At 35.0% G+C, this 16,907-nt stretch overlaps 2 protein-coding genes across 2 annotated transcripts; both read left to right on the top strand.

Annotated features, from left to right (window-relative positions):
• Positions 1 to 7,360: 7,360 nt before the first annotated feature.
• Positions 7,361 to 9,694, top strand: LOC108451726 (receptor-like protein EIX2). The gene has a single exon (XM_053027640.1). The coding sequence runs from the start codon at positions 7,361 to 7,363 to the stop codon at positions 9,692 to 9,694; it is 2,334 nt and encodes a 777-aa protein (XP_052883600.1).
• Positions 9,695 to 15,131: 5,437 nt separating this feature from the next.
• LOC108451727 (uncharacterized) lies at positions 15,132 to 16,022 on the top strand. Its single transcript, XM_017749385.1, has one exon. The coding sequence runs from the start codon at positions 15,132 to 15,134 to the stop codon at positions 16,020 to 16,022; it is 891 nt and encodes a 296-aa protein (XP_017604874.1).
• Positions 16,023 to 16,907: the final 885 nt, after the last annotated feature.

Raw genomic sequence — 16,907 nt, 5'->3', positions numbered from 1 at the left:
ACACCTTAACTAATTCTGACCTAAATTCAATAATCAAGTAATTCAATACCTAATTGATAGAAAACACGAATTAATTAACATGTTTCTTAACCAAATCTAATCGCGAAATTGACAACCAAAAAGGCCAAATTATGCCAATTGAAGTACCCAACACAACATTAAGCGACTTACCCCTAACGGAATAGCCGAACACCATATAGCTTAATCTGCCAAAGGATCAATCGTCTCGTGAATATCACCTAGAAAACCTCAAACGATTAATACGAAATAACGCATTGAACAAAAGATAAAGAAAACAAACCCCAAAACAAGAAGAAATTAAGAATTACCAAATAATAAAAGAACACGTTACTTATTCAAAACGAAGCAGCAAACAAATTACTCACAACCACCACCAAAAATGAAGATCACAAGGGACCATAAACAAGAAAGCAAAGGAAATTTTGAGTAGAAAGCGAAAGAAAAGAAGGAACCTAAGAAACATATTTACAATTCCTTTTGCTGGAAACAAAAAAAAAAGTAAAAATAATTACATTTTTTAAGTAATATGATTTAAACTTATAACCTCAAACATACAATTAAAGCCTTAACCACTGAAACAAATATTCAATTATAGTAAAATTTAACAAAATAAAAATTAAGATTTTTAGAAGTTACAATCATCATTTCTATTTAAGCACTATATTTTTCTTAGCATTTAGCAGCTGTCGGTTTCAACCAAAAAAAAGTTACAAAAATCAATGCTGAAATAGTGGATAATATGTCTTGAATCTATCATTTTAAACCTTAAACACGCCTAATCTTTAATTAGCACTAGTAATTAAAAAGTAATTCAGCTCAACAATTACAAGGTATTTTCTGATTACATTAATTATATAATAATATTAAATAATTCAAAGTCAATAGTTTACTAATGATGAAAGTAGAAACTTGTGCTGAATATAAATTAATTAAAAGCAAGTCTAAGTCCTCCATTAAAGGTTTAATAGTGTGGATAATGATCAAAATTTAATTCTTAATTAATTTAATTTTCAGTGGTTTATGGAGGCATAAATTAAATATAAAAATTACTAATATATGGTATGGATTAATCCAAATCCATGGGTTTGTAATTGTGTTATTAAATTAAAGAAGTTGCGACCTTTTATAGAATTTCACGATTATTGTTTTTGGGTTATTAAATCATAAAGTAATTATGGGAGTCTTTTTTTTTCTTTTTCTATTTGATTTTTAGCTTAAAAAAATTGGATAGGCATACTTACGGGATTAAAATGTATTAATTGAGAGATTAAAATTAACATTTTAATATGGATGTAGTTTCAGACAATAAAAAAACTCATTGAATGGAGTAAAAAAGAGATTGGTTAAAGAATGAAAGCAAAACAGGCGTAATCCTTAATTAGAGATAATAGTCAACACCCGTAATTGATTTGCTACAATTACTTTTCTTATTTTCTTGCTTCATATGAAACCGATGAATAAAATCTTAGATAATTTAATACATCCATATACTATGAATGCTCATATTCCATTCAAGTTGAGGCTTTATAAAGAGGGCTTTCCTCAGCTATTAGCATTCAGAATTAAAACAACAAAACACTATTTCATTTCATCTTGCTTCATATTTCATGATTACGATGTCAAGTATGAGTTCTCATAAACTTGTTTTAACTTTTGCAATATGTTGTCTTCTTCTTCATGAGAAATGCACCAATGCTAGCGTGTGCAAAGAGAGTGAGAGAAAAGCACTATTTGAATTTAAGCACAGCCTTCAAGCTATGGATTCGTCAGGCAACGACGCCCTTTCTTCATGGAAAAGTGAGGACTACTGTTTTTGGTTTGGCGTCTATTGCAACAGCCTAGGATACGTTGAAATTCTCGATTTTCGCTTCCGTCCTTGGGTTGTAGCAGGTACAATTAGCCCTTCACTGCTTAAACTACATCATTTGACTTCTTTAAATTTCAACAGTAATGATTTTAATGGAAGTCTCATCCCAGAGTTTTTTGGTTCTTTGACAAATTTGAAATTACTGGATCTCAATAATGCTAATTTTAGAGGTCCAATTCCTTCACAACTTGGAAATCTTTCTGTTGTTCCAATAGGGTCGGAAGCGTGTAAATTATTTTAATAAAAAATCACACAAAGTTCAATTTCCAGGGAAGAGAGGTAGATTACAAGGATCTCTTAAATACCAAGTCTTTCCTTAGTTAGAATATTCCTTCTAACGTAATTTAATAGCACAATTAAATACTACTATTATACCCTCAAATATTGAAAGAAAAATAGGACAAAAAGAACACAAGAGTTTTAACGAGGTTCGGTAAATTATACCTACGTCCTCGGGCACTAACACCAGATGATAACTTTACTATCTCCAAAATATTACAAACAAATAGAATTCCTGAAGAATTCTCAAATGGGAGAAGAGAGAAAACTAAGAGAGAAAGATTGGTTGGGGTGATGAAATGAGAAATGAGAAGGCCTATTTATAGTTGAGGTTCAAGGACCAAACTATAAATAGCCCATTATCTCAAGGACCAAAAAAAAATTATCCCATGCCACTTTTCCAAAGTTGGTGGTTGTCATTTTTGATTGTCTCCCATTAATGTTAATGGCAACCATTATTAATTGTCTTTCATTAATGTTAACAATCTCCACCTTGAAGATTTGATTAGGATAATCACATCTTCACACACTTCCTTCAACTCCCCAAATTCGATAAAGCTATCTTTTGTAGTGCCTACAAATGCGCTCTCGAGCGCCATACACCTGAAGGTGCTCAAATTCTCAGGATGTTAATCAAGTTCAAACAATGATTAAACTTGATTGTTGTTACCATCTTGGTCATCATATCTGCGGGATTATCTGCTTTGTCGGAATCTTCAAGTAGAATTTTTCCTTTTCAAAGACTTCCGCACAAAGTGATATCTTACGTCGATATGCTTGGTTCTTGAATGATAGACTTGATTTTTCGCTAAATGAATAGCGCTCGATTGTCACAATATAGACTAATGTGACTTTGATCAACTCCCAAGTCTTTCAACAATCCATTAAGCCAAATAGCCTCCTAATGACTTCCAGAATCGCCATATATTACGCCTCTGTAGTAGACACACTCATCAGAGATCGTAAGGTAGACTTCCAACTCACTGGAGCTTTCGCAAGAGTAAACAGATACCCCGTAGTTGAACGACGTTTATCTAAATCACCAGCAAAGTCGGAATCAACATATCCAACTACAAACTGACCAAGTGCTTCATCCTGTTCAAAAATTAAACCAACATCTACGGTTTTTGAAGATACCGTAGAATCCATTTCCTGACTTGCCAATGTCCTTTTCGAGGATCATGCATATACCGCTCACAACTCCAACGACTTGTGAAATGTCGGCCGCAGACACACCATCGCATACATCAAACTCCCAACTGCATTTGCATATGGGACTTTTGCCATATATTCTCTTTCTTCTTGATTTTGGAGATAATTGAGCACTAAGTTTCAAATGAGAAGCAAGTGGGGTACTTACATGTTTTGTGTTTTCATTTACACCAAAACATTGTAATACCTTTTCAGATATTGCTTCGATTCAAGCAAAGCTTGCCTCTCTGTCTATCTCTACTTATCTCCATGCCGAGAATCTTCTTGGCCTCACCTAGATCTTTCATCTCGAACTCTTGATTCAATCGAGCCTTCACTTATCTATCTCTTTTTGGCTCTTGAGCGATTAACATATCATCAACATACAAGAGTAGATAAATGAAAGATCCGTCATGTAGCTTTTGCAAATACACACAATTGTCATATTTGCTTCTTGTGTATACGCCTTTTCATAAAGCTATCAAATCGCTTGTACCACTGCCTCGGGGATTGCTTCAATCCATATAGCGATTTGTTCAGCTTACAAACCCAATTTCTACCACCAGCATCTTTGTATCCTTCGGGCTGAGTCATATAGATCTCTTCTTCTAACTCACCTTGCAAGAAAGCCGTCTTAACATCAAGTTGAGCTAGCTCCAAATTCAACTGTGCTACCAAGGCCAACAAAATTCTAATGGAGGAATGCTTCACAACAGGGGAAAATACATCATTGTAGTCAATTCCCTCCTTCTGAGCGTAGCTTTTAGCTACCAACCTTGCCTTGTAGCGAACATCTTTCTTGCTAGGAGATCCATCTTTCTTTGTGAATACCCACTTGCATCCGATTACCCTTTTACCTTTCGGTAATTGCGCCAACTCCCAAGTATTGTTCTTCAGGAGAGATTGCATTTCTTCATCCATGGCGCTTTTCCATTTATCAATTTCTAAGCTTTGCATTGCTTCTTGATAAGTGATAGGAATATCATCATCAACAATGGGAAGGGCGTAGGCCACCATATCAGTAAAACGAGCAGGTTTACGAATTTCTCTCCTTGGCCTTGCAACTGCAACTGGTTCTGGTGTACTTAATGGTTCTTGGGTCAGAACCTCTTCAACCTCTAATTCCTCCATTGTGGCTGGAGAATTAGACTTATTAACTGGAAAATCCCCATCCGCTCAAACTCCACTGTTTTGGAGTACACTCCACTATTTGTAGAGTATCGCTCGTCTGAATATCTTTATCTCGCTACCTTTTTCAATGTGGCGATTCATCAAAGGTAACATCTCTTTCTGAGATCATTTTCTTTGTGTCTAAGCACCAAAGACGAAATCCCTTCACTCTAGAAGTGATTCCCATAAAGAGAGCTTTCTTTACCCTCGGATCTAACTTTGACTCTTTCACATGGTAATATGTAGTGGATCCAAACACATGTAAAGAATCATAATCAGAGCGGTTTTCGGACCATACCTCCATAGGAGTTTTTCTTTCTAATGCAGATGATGGCAAGCGATTAACAAGATGGCGCGTATGTCATGACCTCGACCTAAAATTACTTGCCCAACCCAGCATTGGACAACATACATCGAACTTTCTCCAGCAATGTTCGATTCATACGCTCTGCCACTCCATTCTGCTGCGGTGTATCCCTAACTGTGAAGTGTCGAACAATACCATACTCTTGGCACACATCGAAGAACGGATCACTTCTATATTCGCCTCCATTGTCCATTCTAAGCCGCTTGATTTTCTTGCTAGTCTGGTTTTCGATCATAGTTTTCCATTTAAGAAAAACTCCAAGCACTTCATCCTTAGTTTTCATGGTATACACCCAAACTCTTCTGGAAAAGTCATCAACAAAGGTAACAAAGTAGTGTTTTCCTCCCAACGAAGGTGTTTTGGAAGGCCCCCACACATCTGAGTGAATATATTCCAAAATACCTTTTGTATTATGGATAGCAGTGCCGAACTTCACTCTCTTTTGCTTTCCCAGAACACAATGCTCGCAAAATTTTAATTTGCAAGCCTTTGCACCTTTCAACAATCCTTGCTTTGCCAGAATTTGCAAGGATTTTTCGCTGGCATGTCCTAACTTCATATGCCACAACTGCATTGAGTCCAATTCTTTGTTACCAGAAGCTGCAGCGACTGCTCCAATAACTGTACTACTTTGGTAGTAATACAAGTTATTTTTCCTGATGCCCTTCAATATCACAAGTGCGCCAGATGTCACTTTCAAAACCCCATCTCTCATAGTAACAACTGAACCATTGGATTCCAAGGCTCCCAATGAGATGAGATTTTTCTTCAAACTAGGCACGTACCGAACATCAGTTAGAACTCTGGTTGATCCATCTTGATTCTTTAATTGGATTGAACCTATCCCAACAGTTTTCTGAGCATTGTCATTGCCCATATAAACAACTCCTCCATTTAGTTCTACTAAATCGAGAACCACTCCGGTTAGGGGACATATGATAGGTACAACCCGAATCCAATATCCACTCATCCGAATAGAACGACGATGATGATGCAACCGGTGATAGTTCGAGTCACCGGTATCATGCTTTACAACACAAGCATCTACAACAGACTTTTCCCTTATTCTTGACTTTGGACAATTTTTCTTCCGGTGGCCTTTCTCATGACAAAAGGCACATTCATCTTTCCGAGTCGGACTTTGACTTTGATCTCCCTTTTGAGTTTTCTTCCGAGTGTATGAACGACCTCGGACTACTAAAGCTTCAGTATCTCGATTGAGTTTTTCTGTTTGTCCTTCTTTCTCTGTTCATAAGCGTATAAGGCCGCATGACTTCGCTCGAAATATATCACTCCGCCATGAAGTAGAGTAGTTTCTAGGAACTCAAACTCCTCGTGAAGTGACCCCAACAACATCAAAGCCAAATCTTCATCTTTGAATGTCTCATCCATATTCAACAAATCGGTGACTAAGCGATTAAATTTGGTGATGTGATCATTCATTGTGGTACTTGGGACGTATGTGAAGCGAAACAGTCTTTTCTTCAAGTGGAGCTTATTTTGACTGTTTTTCTTCAAAAATTTTTCTTCAAGTGCCACCCACAACTTATTTGCAGAAGTCTCCCTTGAAAAAGCATACCTCTACTCTCGAGAAAGGCATGATCAAATTGTGCCACATGCCAACCGATTGATCGCCTTCCAATCTTTCTCCTGTATATCATCTGGTTTCTCTTCATCAATGGCAATGTCTAAACCCTGCTGAAAAAGGGCATCTAGAACCTCACTTTGCCACATACCAAAATGGCCCGTGCCATCAAAGATCTCCACGGCCAATCTTGCATTTGCAATTGTCGGTCTTGTCCATATGGACGATGTTGAAGCTCCTACACCGACCGTTTTCTCCATAATCTTTCAATATACCTAAGGAAATCTTTTACGATGTGGAAGATCGGTTTAAAGCGCAACCACAGAGCATACTACGATTAACCTTGACTCTTGATACCACTTGTTGTTCCAATAGGGTCGGAAGCGTGTAAATTATTGTACTAAAAATCACACAAAGTTCAATTCCGGGGAAGAGGTGGATCACAAGGATCTCTTAAATACCAAGTCTTTCCTTAGTCAGAATATTCCTTCTAACGTAATTTAATAGCACAATTAAATACTACTATTATACCCTCAAATATTGAAAGAAAAATAGGACAAAAAGAACACAAGAGTTTTAACGAGGTTCGGTAAATTATACCTACGTCCTCGGGCACTAACACCAGATGATAACTTTACTATCTCCAAAATATTACAAACAAATAGAATTCCTGAAGAATTCTCAAATGGGAGAAGAGAGAAAACTAAGAGAGAAAGATTGGTTGGGGTGATGAAATGAGAAATGAGAAGGCCTATTTATAGTTGAGGTTCAAGGACCAAACTATAAATAGCCCATTATCTCAAGGACCAAAAAAAAATTATCCCATGCCACTTTTCCAAAGTTGGTGGTTGTCATTTTTTATTGTCTCCCATTAATGTTAATGGCAACCATTATTAATTGTCTTCCATTAATGTTAACACTTTCAATGTTGGAGACTCTTAGATTGGGTGGCAACGGTAGAGTTTTCAATGTTGGAAAGCTTGAGTGGCTTTCCCATCTTTCACGTTTGAAAGAGGTTGATCTCAGTTTCACTAACCTGAGCAATGCCAATGATTGGTCTCAGGTCGTTAGCAACCTTCCTTTCCTTGAAGAACTAGTTATGAGGGATTGTGATCTTCCAAACATATCTTCTTCGTCACTTTCCCTTACTAACTCTTCTACATATCTCACCCGTCTCGATCTCTCTGATAATAATCTCCCTTCTTCTGCCATATATCCATGGCTATTTAATGTTAGCCGCAACCTTTCTTACCTCGATCTCTCAGCTAACCAGTTGAAAGGTCCAATTCCAAAAGATTTCGTGAACATGAAGGCTATTCAAGAACTTTATCTGAGTCATAATCTTTTGATGCTAGCTGAGAATCAAGTTAAGGGAGATTCCGTGTTGAATGAAATCGGAAAACTACCAGATTTGATGGTACTAGATCTTGGATACAACCTTTTAAATGGATCCATAAGCAAAAGAATTGGACAACTTCCCAACCTACAAGTCTTGTGGCTTGCAGGGAATTCTTTTGATGGTGATGTGATTTCCGAAGCTCATTTCTCAAATTTCACCTATTTAAATCAGTTGGATTTATCCTGCACTTCTTTGACTTTGAAATTCAACTCCGGATGGATTCCTCCTTTTAAACTGAATCAAATAATGCTTTGCTCTTGCAAGTTAGGGCCTCGTTTCCCAGATTGGATTCGGTTTCGGATTCAAAAGGACATCCAAAACCCTTACCTTAAAATGTTTCCTCTAAGATACCTTGATATTTCTGCTTCAGGAATTTCGGATTCTCTTCCCTACTGGTTTTGGGATGCATTTAACGAATCAGAGTACATAAACATGTCTTTCAATCAGATCAGTGGTACTTTTCCAAATCACTCTATCCACATAAGCCATCTAGATCTAAGCTCTAATAATTTCTCAGGACCATTGCCACATTTTTCTTTTGACTTTTTGGAGACCATTAACCTTTCCAAAAACAAGTTTACTGGTTCAGTCTCTCGAATTTGCAATATTACCGATGAAGGTGGTTTGGCATTGCTTGATCTCTCAAATAATCTATTTTCTGGAGTGGTTCCAGACTGTTTTGAAAGTTTCTGGTCTTTAATAGCTTTGAATTTGGGTGATAATAGTTTCTCAGGCTCACTTCCAATCTCCTTAGGATCTCTAACTTCTCTTGAAATGCTCAGTTTACGTGGTAATAAATTCTCAGGAGAATTACCTTCATCTTTACAGAATTGTACCAAGTTAAAATTTCTGGACTTGAGCGATAATGAATTATCAGGAGAAATACCTATATGGATCGGGCAGAGGCTTTCATCGTTGGTTTTTCTTTGCCTTCAAAGGAACCAGTTCAGGGGAAGGATTCCCCATCAAATTTGTGGATTGAAATGTCTACAAATCTTAGACCTCTCTGTAAATAAAATCTATGATACCATACCACGATGCCTCAATAATTTCACTTCCATGGCAAACAAAGTGAGTTTAGATCGAAGGATTGAGCACCACCTCTTAGATGAAGTGTCTTTTCTACGGTTGATTCAGCTTAGGTATGTTGATGAGGCATTGCTTACATGGAAGGGAACAAAGCAAAGCTATCCACAACTTGGACTGCTACTAGTCATTGATCTCTCTTGTAACAAATTAACAGGAGAGATTCCTGAAGAATTAAATAGTCTTCAAGAACTGGTTGCATTGAACTTGTCAAGAAACTCTTTTACCGGAAAAATTCTTCAAAAGATTGGGCTTCTAAGGCAACTAGAGGTGCTTGACCTGTCAAGAAACAAGTTTTCAGGAAACATCCCAACGAGCTTGTCTGAATTATCATTTCTAAGTATCTTGGACTTGTCTTACAATGACTTGTCTGGAAAAATTCCAACCAGCACTCAACTACAGAGCTTTGATCCTTCATCATTTTCCCATAATAGAGGACTTTGTGGTCCTCCGATTTCACCGAATTGCTCAACGGTGGAACCACCTTCCGGAAAACCTGCAGTAGGAGGTGAAGAAGATTCTGATGAGTTCATGAAATGGTTTTACACTGGCTTGGGACTTGGATTTGCTGTGGGTTTCTGGGGGTTTTGCAGTGTTGTGTTCCTCAAGCGTTCATGGAGGCATTCATATTATCGTTACATGGACAATGCAAAGGATTGGGTTTATGTTACATTTGTTGTGCTGGAAGCAAGGTTAGTGAGGAGAATCAAAGCTCTTTCAACAAGGTAATAAATTTACTTTCTTCACTCCTTAACAAAGTTGAGAAATATATCCTTAAGTAAATAACAAAGTTGTATATTATTATTTTTCAGGTGTGATTAGAACTGCAACTGAAGGTGGTTTTTCCTGCATGTGAGAAATCTGAATAAAAAACTTATAAATTAATACATGTTTGTCATTTTGATGATTTCTAGTTTCTATATTTCAGGAAGAGACTTGTGATGACTTTCTTTGATTTTCTTGTAATAAGTTTATCTTATATTTGGTTTGTATATTTCTTTTCTATCAAAAGTAATTTTATCAAAACAAAAGACTTCTTGCTAATAAAAGGAAAAATATATTGATTGGAGTAAATTTATCAAAATTCTAACAATAGTTTCCTAAAATATTGGAAATCTTCTTTATTTCTATGCTTAATTTACAATTTGGTATCTAAATTATACCATTTTTTTTTGATACCTAAACTACTTACTTTTCTCAAGTTTGTATCTTTGTTAGTTAAACCGTCAAATTTATTCAAAAAAAACCTTAACCCATAAATTGCTAGCTAAACTATGTATTTTTTTCCATTTTATACCTAAATATTTTTTTTGTTAGAAGTGATACCTTATGTAGCAAAATAGACAAAAAGCATTATTTTCTTTTATATGTATTGTTAGAGAGATATATAAAAATATTTTTAAAATTTATATGATGTGGCAAATTATTATTGGGTGATTTTTTAATAAATAGTTAAGGTACCACTTGTATCAAAAAAATGTTGATGTACCAAAATAGGAAAAAAATGCATAGTTTACATACCAATTTACGGGTTATGCATTTCCTAAAATTGATTTAACAATTTGACTAATGGTTTGACTAATAGAGATATTGACTTGGGAAAAAAAGTAGTTTAAGTACTACTTGTGACAAAAAATAAATAAATACCAAGATGAAAAAAATGTACAATTTAAATGCCAATTTATGAGTTAACCCTTATTTCTAATATATAATATAGTATTAAAATATTTATATTTACTTATGATATTTTAACCATTTAATTATTTTAAAAATTAAATATTTAAATGAAATAATTACAAATACTAATATTTTAAAATGATTGTATTCTAAAATATTGAAAAATATTGTTGGACTGATATTTAAAAATGACATAATTTCAAAATTTTAATAATATTTACTATTTTCATTGATGTCAGAAAATTTGGTTTAAGGTTGAATTCCTTAAAACGATCTGTTCAAAATTTGATTAGTTCGATGACTAAAGTATAAGGCGAGTAGGACGAAGAAATTTGATTGAAGCTTCGTACATGTCATTGATTAGCAAATGATCATGTCCTTAAAAGCAAATATTCCATGGTTAAAATAAACTTTGTGGCCAACCATGATCTATGTCATTAAGTTCCATTAGCTTATGCATAGTGGAAGGAAAGAGAGATAAGCCTTATTTTCCTCATCTCCCTCACGGTAAACAAAGAAAAATTTCATGGTTCTTTTCTTCATTTACGTCCACTAGATTGCTCAAGGAAGGTGAGTTTTAGTTTGAATTTTTTCTGTTGAAATTCTAGGCTTTGATAGTTGATTATCATAGCCCAGTTATTAGATTAAGTAACTGATGATGTTTAGTTGAGAAGTTATATTGAATTTAAAGTTAGAGAGAGATTGAAGATAAGAACTTTAGATGAAAATTATGTTATAATGTTAGTGTTGGAACATTTTCAAATATTTATAGTGTTCCAATAATTATAAATGAACAGGTGTAATTAATCAAAAGATTATAATTATATGTTTATTTTAAATACATTATTATTCAGAAAGACACCTATTGATGAAAGATATCCTTATGAAGAGACATGAAAATTCTTATAAATAGGAATGAGATTTCATTTGGAAATCATACCAACAAATTTTAATATTCTTTCTTTCCTTCTTTCATTTTCTAATACTATTAGATTATTCTATAAAGTATTGCTGCAGAAATCCTTTATAGAAATTGAGTTTCTTGTCATACATTGCTCAGTGTGTAGTGGGCTATTATTATTTGTGCAAAATGCAAATAGCCATTGGCTTCATTGTATCCTCGAGGTTAATTTGCTTGGAACTCGTTTACACACCGAAGATAGGTGGGGGCGAATATAACCTTAAAGATAGTGGCTTGATACACGCCTTGGAGCCTTGTCCTATTTCTTCTTCTGTTTGAGTTTCGTTTGTGTATTCGAGATTTTCTTCTCCAGAGATTTGTACTAATAGTTAGTAAGGTAATGGGAGTTATAAGAATAAGCTAGATTTAAGCTTTGAAGGCTTTGAAAACATTGTGGAATATTAGGGACTGAAATAAATAAATTGAAAGTAGTAAGAAAATTTTGTCATGAACTGAAAGGTTGACGTCTCTAATGGAGAAAATTGAAATTGATTTTCAATCTGATAAATCAAATCAAATGTTACGAGCATTTCAAATATTAGAACTTATAAAGATGAAAATGAATGAAATGTACACATATCTATATTGTGTCGATTTATATTTAAATTATGTGATTAATGAATTTTTATATTCAAGTTTAATTGCATAGCTAAAGACGGCAAAAACCATTTCAAGATAAAAGAAAAGCTAAAGTTGTTGATAAATAGTTGCTTCTAATTTGTGTTACTATAGTTCACTTTCAATAATAGTTCGTAGATTAGCTAGTGGTTATAAACAAATATGAATTACAAGCCCAGGTAAACTATATCTTTCTCCAAAGCTATGAGACGATGAATTTGAAGTTGCGATTGTCAAATCAAGATATGAGTGATTGAAATTGTGCTTCTATATAAATATTTGATATATATAAGCATTTAAATCTTGATGTTATGATTATATGGGTTGTAATGATGATTATAATGATAATGTCTCATTAAACTAGGTTAAACGTAACGTAGTCTAAGCATAGCTGGCATGTCATAGAGTCATAAATATTTAGTGATTTTGTAATACTCTAAACTCGACCTAAAAGTTATGACCGGATGTTGAGGAATTAGATTAACCTGTTTAAAAGTATTTGTTTCGATAAAACTAAAAGATCGTTCGAAAATATGAAATTTTGGCAAAACTCTTATAGATGATTAGAAAATAACCAAAGTTCGAAAACACTTATTTAAAACTCAGAATTCGAATATAAAGTCGCACGTTTCGAAAGTACTAACATTGGTAGATCATTTAAAGTATTAAAACAAACATTCATTAAAAACCATGTATTTTATTTACAAAAATTACTTAAGTGATTACTTAATTTTTACAGCGTAAAACTTTCAAAATTTTAATTTTGAAAATCGAGTTTTAAATTGTTAGCCCGTGAGGCTTTGCAGTTTCATAAATAAATACTCAAAACCAAACAAACAGAACAAAAACCAGAAACAATTTTACAGCTCAAAATAATTAAAAACATAAACTATCTTATTTAATTAACTGAGAATCAATCTGAGATATTGCACGTCGTCTAATCCTAATCTCACCGTTTACTTGAAAGGTCAGAGATAAAACAAAGGGGTGAGCTATAAATCTTAGTGTGTAACTAAAACTCAACTGAGATCACACACAATACAATATACAAATCAGAAAATCATAGAAAATTTTCAATCAAACAGAATCGAGTATTCATGATTTTGCCAATACAGTATTTTTTAGAAAATCATAATGCGAATTTTTCAAAAAAGTCCTACTTAAGTCCGCTACACACTAAAATAGAGTTCACAGGAATTCATCCAACCAAATCACACTAATAGAATAGTTGTGGTCAATACTACCAAATATTACAAATAAAACTACCAGATCGGGCATATGTGGTCAAGCCACTACATTGCAGCCTAGTTGTTGAGGAATATATGGATGATGTTGAGAAACCAAACAAATTTGAAAGTGATGTTTCGGGTGAAGGGGAAAAGAATATAGAAAATGTTTTACAAGGTTATGCAGAGGATGAGCAACTGTGGAAGTTATAAAAATGTCTGGTGGAGGAGGTGGCCTCTTTCTGCGAAGTGAAGAATTTAGCTGATAAAGTAGCAGGGATGGGCCTTGGTGAAATCAGTGTTAAGAGAATTCAAGGAAATTATTTTCTTATAGAGATTCCGGATGATGAACTCTATGATATCTTGAAACAAGGAGACTGGTCGTACTTGAAGGAATTCTTCATCCATATACCACCTTGGTCAGAAAAGTTGATAATATCGGAGAGGGTTACATGGATTGAAGTATCTGGAATACCTATAAATTACTGGAACTATGAGACGTTTAAAAGGATCGCTGGAAAATGGGGTACGCTGGTGTAGATGGGTGAAAACTGGTCAGGTGTGAATAACTTTGAGAAGGTGGAGATGATGATCTCAATCTCGCAAGTTCAAATGTTAAATAAGATTGCTTTTTTGGAGGTAGGTGATATTAGATTTCCGATCAGAATTAAGGAAAGAGGATGGTCGGAGGAACTTAAAAGCAAAGATAATTCAGTGAAAAAGGAAAGAAAGCAGGGGATGTTCGTGAAAAGTGTATCGAAATCGGAATCGGTGATCGGTGATCGGATTGGAATCGAAAAAATGGAAGGATGGAAATTGAAACGACTCGATGGAGGGTATTAAGGAAAAGGTTATTGAGAATGTAAGTGATGGAAATAATTGTTAGAAGGTGTTGGGGGAATGAAATGAAGGTGATAATGATGTTGCAAGTGTAGAAAGGTTAGCAGTTAATGATGTAGGTGTTAGTAAACATAATAGAGGGCTGGATCTGCAAGTGAAGATGTTTTTAACATGGGTCTGGCCTTAGTGATAGGCCCAAGTGGGGAGCAAGGAGGTGTTATGGATACTGATAAAGAATTGGGCTCTCTCAGTATAGAAGGGCTGCAATTGAGTGGGGGGCATTCTAAGGAAGTAATTCAGAAGTCCCCAAATTCCAAAGAAATTCCAGAGTCTGAAGGTCGGGACTTTAGTCAAGAAGTGGAAGAGGAATTTGCAAATGTAATCAGAAGCTGGAGGAAAAGGAAACAATTCAACAAAAGGATAAGCTCCATGCGAGAAATTCAAGATAAAGTACTCTCTTCCAAAGAAAAACAAATGAGGGATGGAAGCAAGAGGAAGGTCAAGAGTACCGAAGAGTTAAGGAGAGAAGATACAGTTGTGAATTTATCTTTTTCTGATTCAGATATTAGTAACAGACGTAAGGTTATTCTTAGTGAGGGTAAGCAGACCTGGGAGATAGGGAAGAAATTAGGACTTAGTGTGAGAGGTGATGAAAGAGTTATAATAGAAGACATCATGAGACTCGAGGAGCAACAGTAAAAGAGGCCCAAAACCATAAAAAGTTGGAGCAAATTCTGGTGAGTGGTTTTATTGAGATTATATATTTGTGAATGTATTTTGGTTGGAATAGATGAAAATTGTTTCATGGAATATTAGGGGACTGGGTTCGGATATAAAAATAGCAATGGTAAACAGATTGTTTAGGCTTTATAGGATGGATATTTGTTTTTTACAAGAAACAAAATTAGTTGAAGTGTCAAGGGATATGATTAGTAGAATGTGGGGCAATGATAATTTTGATTTTAGATTTACAGCTGCTGTGGGCCGGTCAGGTGGGTTGATAACCATCTGGGATAAAGCAAGTTTTATGTTGAAAAAAGATATGTGTTCTAACCGATTGATTGTGGTTGAGGGGTTATGGTGTTCGGAAGGGTTTGAAGGGGTACTGATTAATGTTTATGGACCTAATATGTTGAGGGACCAGAGATTTTTTTGGGAGGAAATAATTGAGATAAGGGAACAGTTTACAAACCACTGGATTGTGGGTGGTGACTTTAATGCAATTAGAAACAAGAGTGAGAGAAGTAATTGTGTAGGTTTATTAAGAGGTTCAAGGGATTTTGGGAAATTCATAGAGAAATGCAAGTTGGTGGATTTGCCATTGCTTGGGAAAAAATTTACTTGGTTTGGCCCAGAAAATAAGAAAAGTAGATTAGACAGATTTTTAATTGATGAAGATTGGTTTGAAAATTCTGAGGACTTTCAACAACAGGGATTAAACAGATCAATCTCTAATCATATTCCGGTACTGTTGTCTTATGGTTCTGTGGATTGGGGTCCAAAACCATTTAAATTCTTTAATGCTTGGTTCAATAAGAAGGAATGTCTGAGTTTAATTAGAAAAGAATGGGGTGAGATGGCGAGTAAGAAAGACAAAGTTTCTGGAAAATTAAGGAGGCTTAAAGGTGTGCTCAAAAAATGGGATGGGGAGGATAGATATTCTTTGGAGAGAAAAATCACTGAGATTGAAGAGAGAATAAAGTCTCTAGATGCTATTAATGATGATCGGAGTTAACAGAGTCGGAATTGGAGGAATTGAAAGACTTGAACCTGGAAATGGGGGAGGTTATTAAACTAAAAGAGTCAATTTGGAGACAGAAATCAAGATCAACATGGCTTAAAGAAGGTGACTTCAATTTGGCATTTTTTCACAGAGCAGTAAAGTTCAAAGCGAAAAGGAAAATTGTGTATGGAATGAAAATTAGAAATTCGTGGTGTTGTGATCCAAAGGAAGTAAAGGAGAAGGTGTTTAATTTTTTTAGAAATTATTTTAGTTGCCCCTGGAGAAGATGGGGAATGGAATTGGGATTGAAATTCAAAAGATTAAAAGAAGTTGATGTGCGGAATTTGGAGATGACCTTTATAATGGAGGAGATAAAGGATGCGATTTGGAGCTGTGATGAAAACAAAGCCCTGGGCCCGGACGGTTTCAACTTATACTTTTTTAGAAAATGTTGGGAGGATGTTCAAGAGGACTTGTTTGAGATGCTGGTGAAATTTTACAATTCAGGAAAACTGGAGAAAAGTATAAACTCGTCGTTTATTGCTTTAATTCCAAAGAATAAAAATCCGCAGGATATTACTGAATTTAGACCAATTAGTTTGGTGAGTTCGCTGTACAAAATTGTTGCTAAGGTTCTATCGAGAAGATTTCGAGACGTTATTGGGGAGGTAGTCAGCGACACGTAATATGCCTTTATACAAGGTAGACAAATTTTTGACGTAATTTTAATCACAAATGAGTTGATACATTCGGTTAAGAAAAAAGAGGGCTCGGGGGGTTATCTAATTTTTAAACTGGATTTTGCAAAGGCGTATGATTGTGTGCGATGGGATTTTTTGGAGTTGGTTCTGTTAAAGATGGGATTCAGTGAACGGTGGACAGGTTGGATGGTAGAGT

This window comes from Gossypium arboreum, chromosome 5 (genome assembly GCF_025698485.1).
Source record: "Gossypium arboreum isolate Shixiya-1 chromosome 5, ASM2569848v2, whole genome shotgun sequence".
Classification (NCBI taxonomy): Eukaryota; Viridiplantae; Streptophyta; class Magnoliopsida; order Malvales; family Malvaceae; genus Gossypium; species Gossypium arboreum.
This window is presented reverse-complemented; position numbering and strand designations above follow the sequence as displayed.

Coding starts and splice junctions, on each gene's coding strand:
- LOC108451726 (XM_053027640.1), top strand. CDS start 7,361: ATGGCAACCATTATTAATTGTCTTCCATTAATGTTAACACTTTCAATG.
- LOC108451727 (XM_017749385.1), top strand. CDS start 15,132: ATGGTAAACAGATTGTTTAGGCTTTATAGGATGGATATTTGTTTTTTA.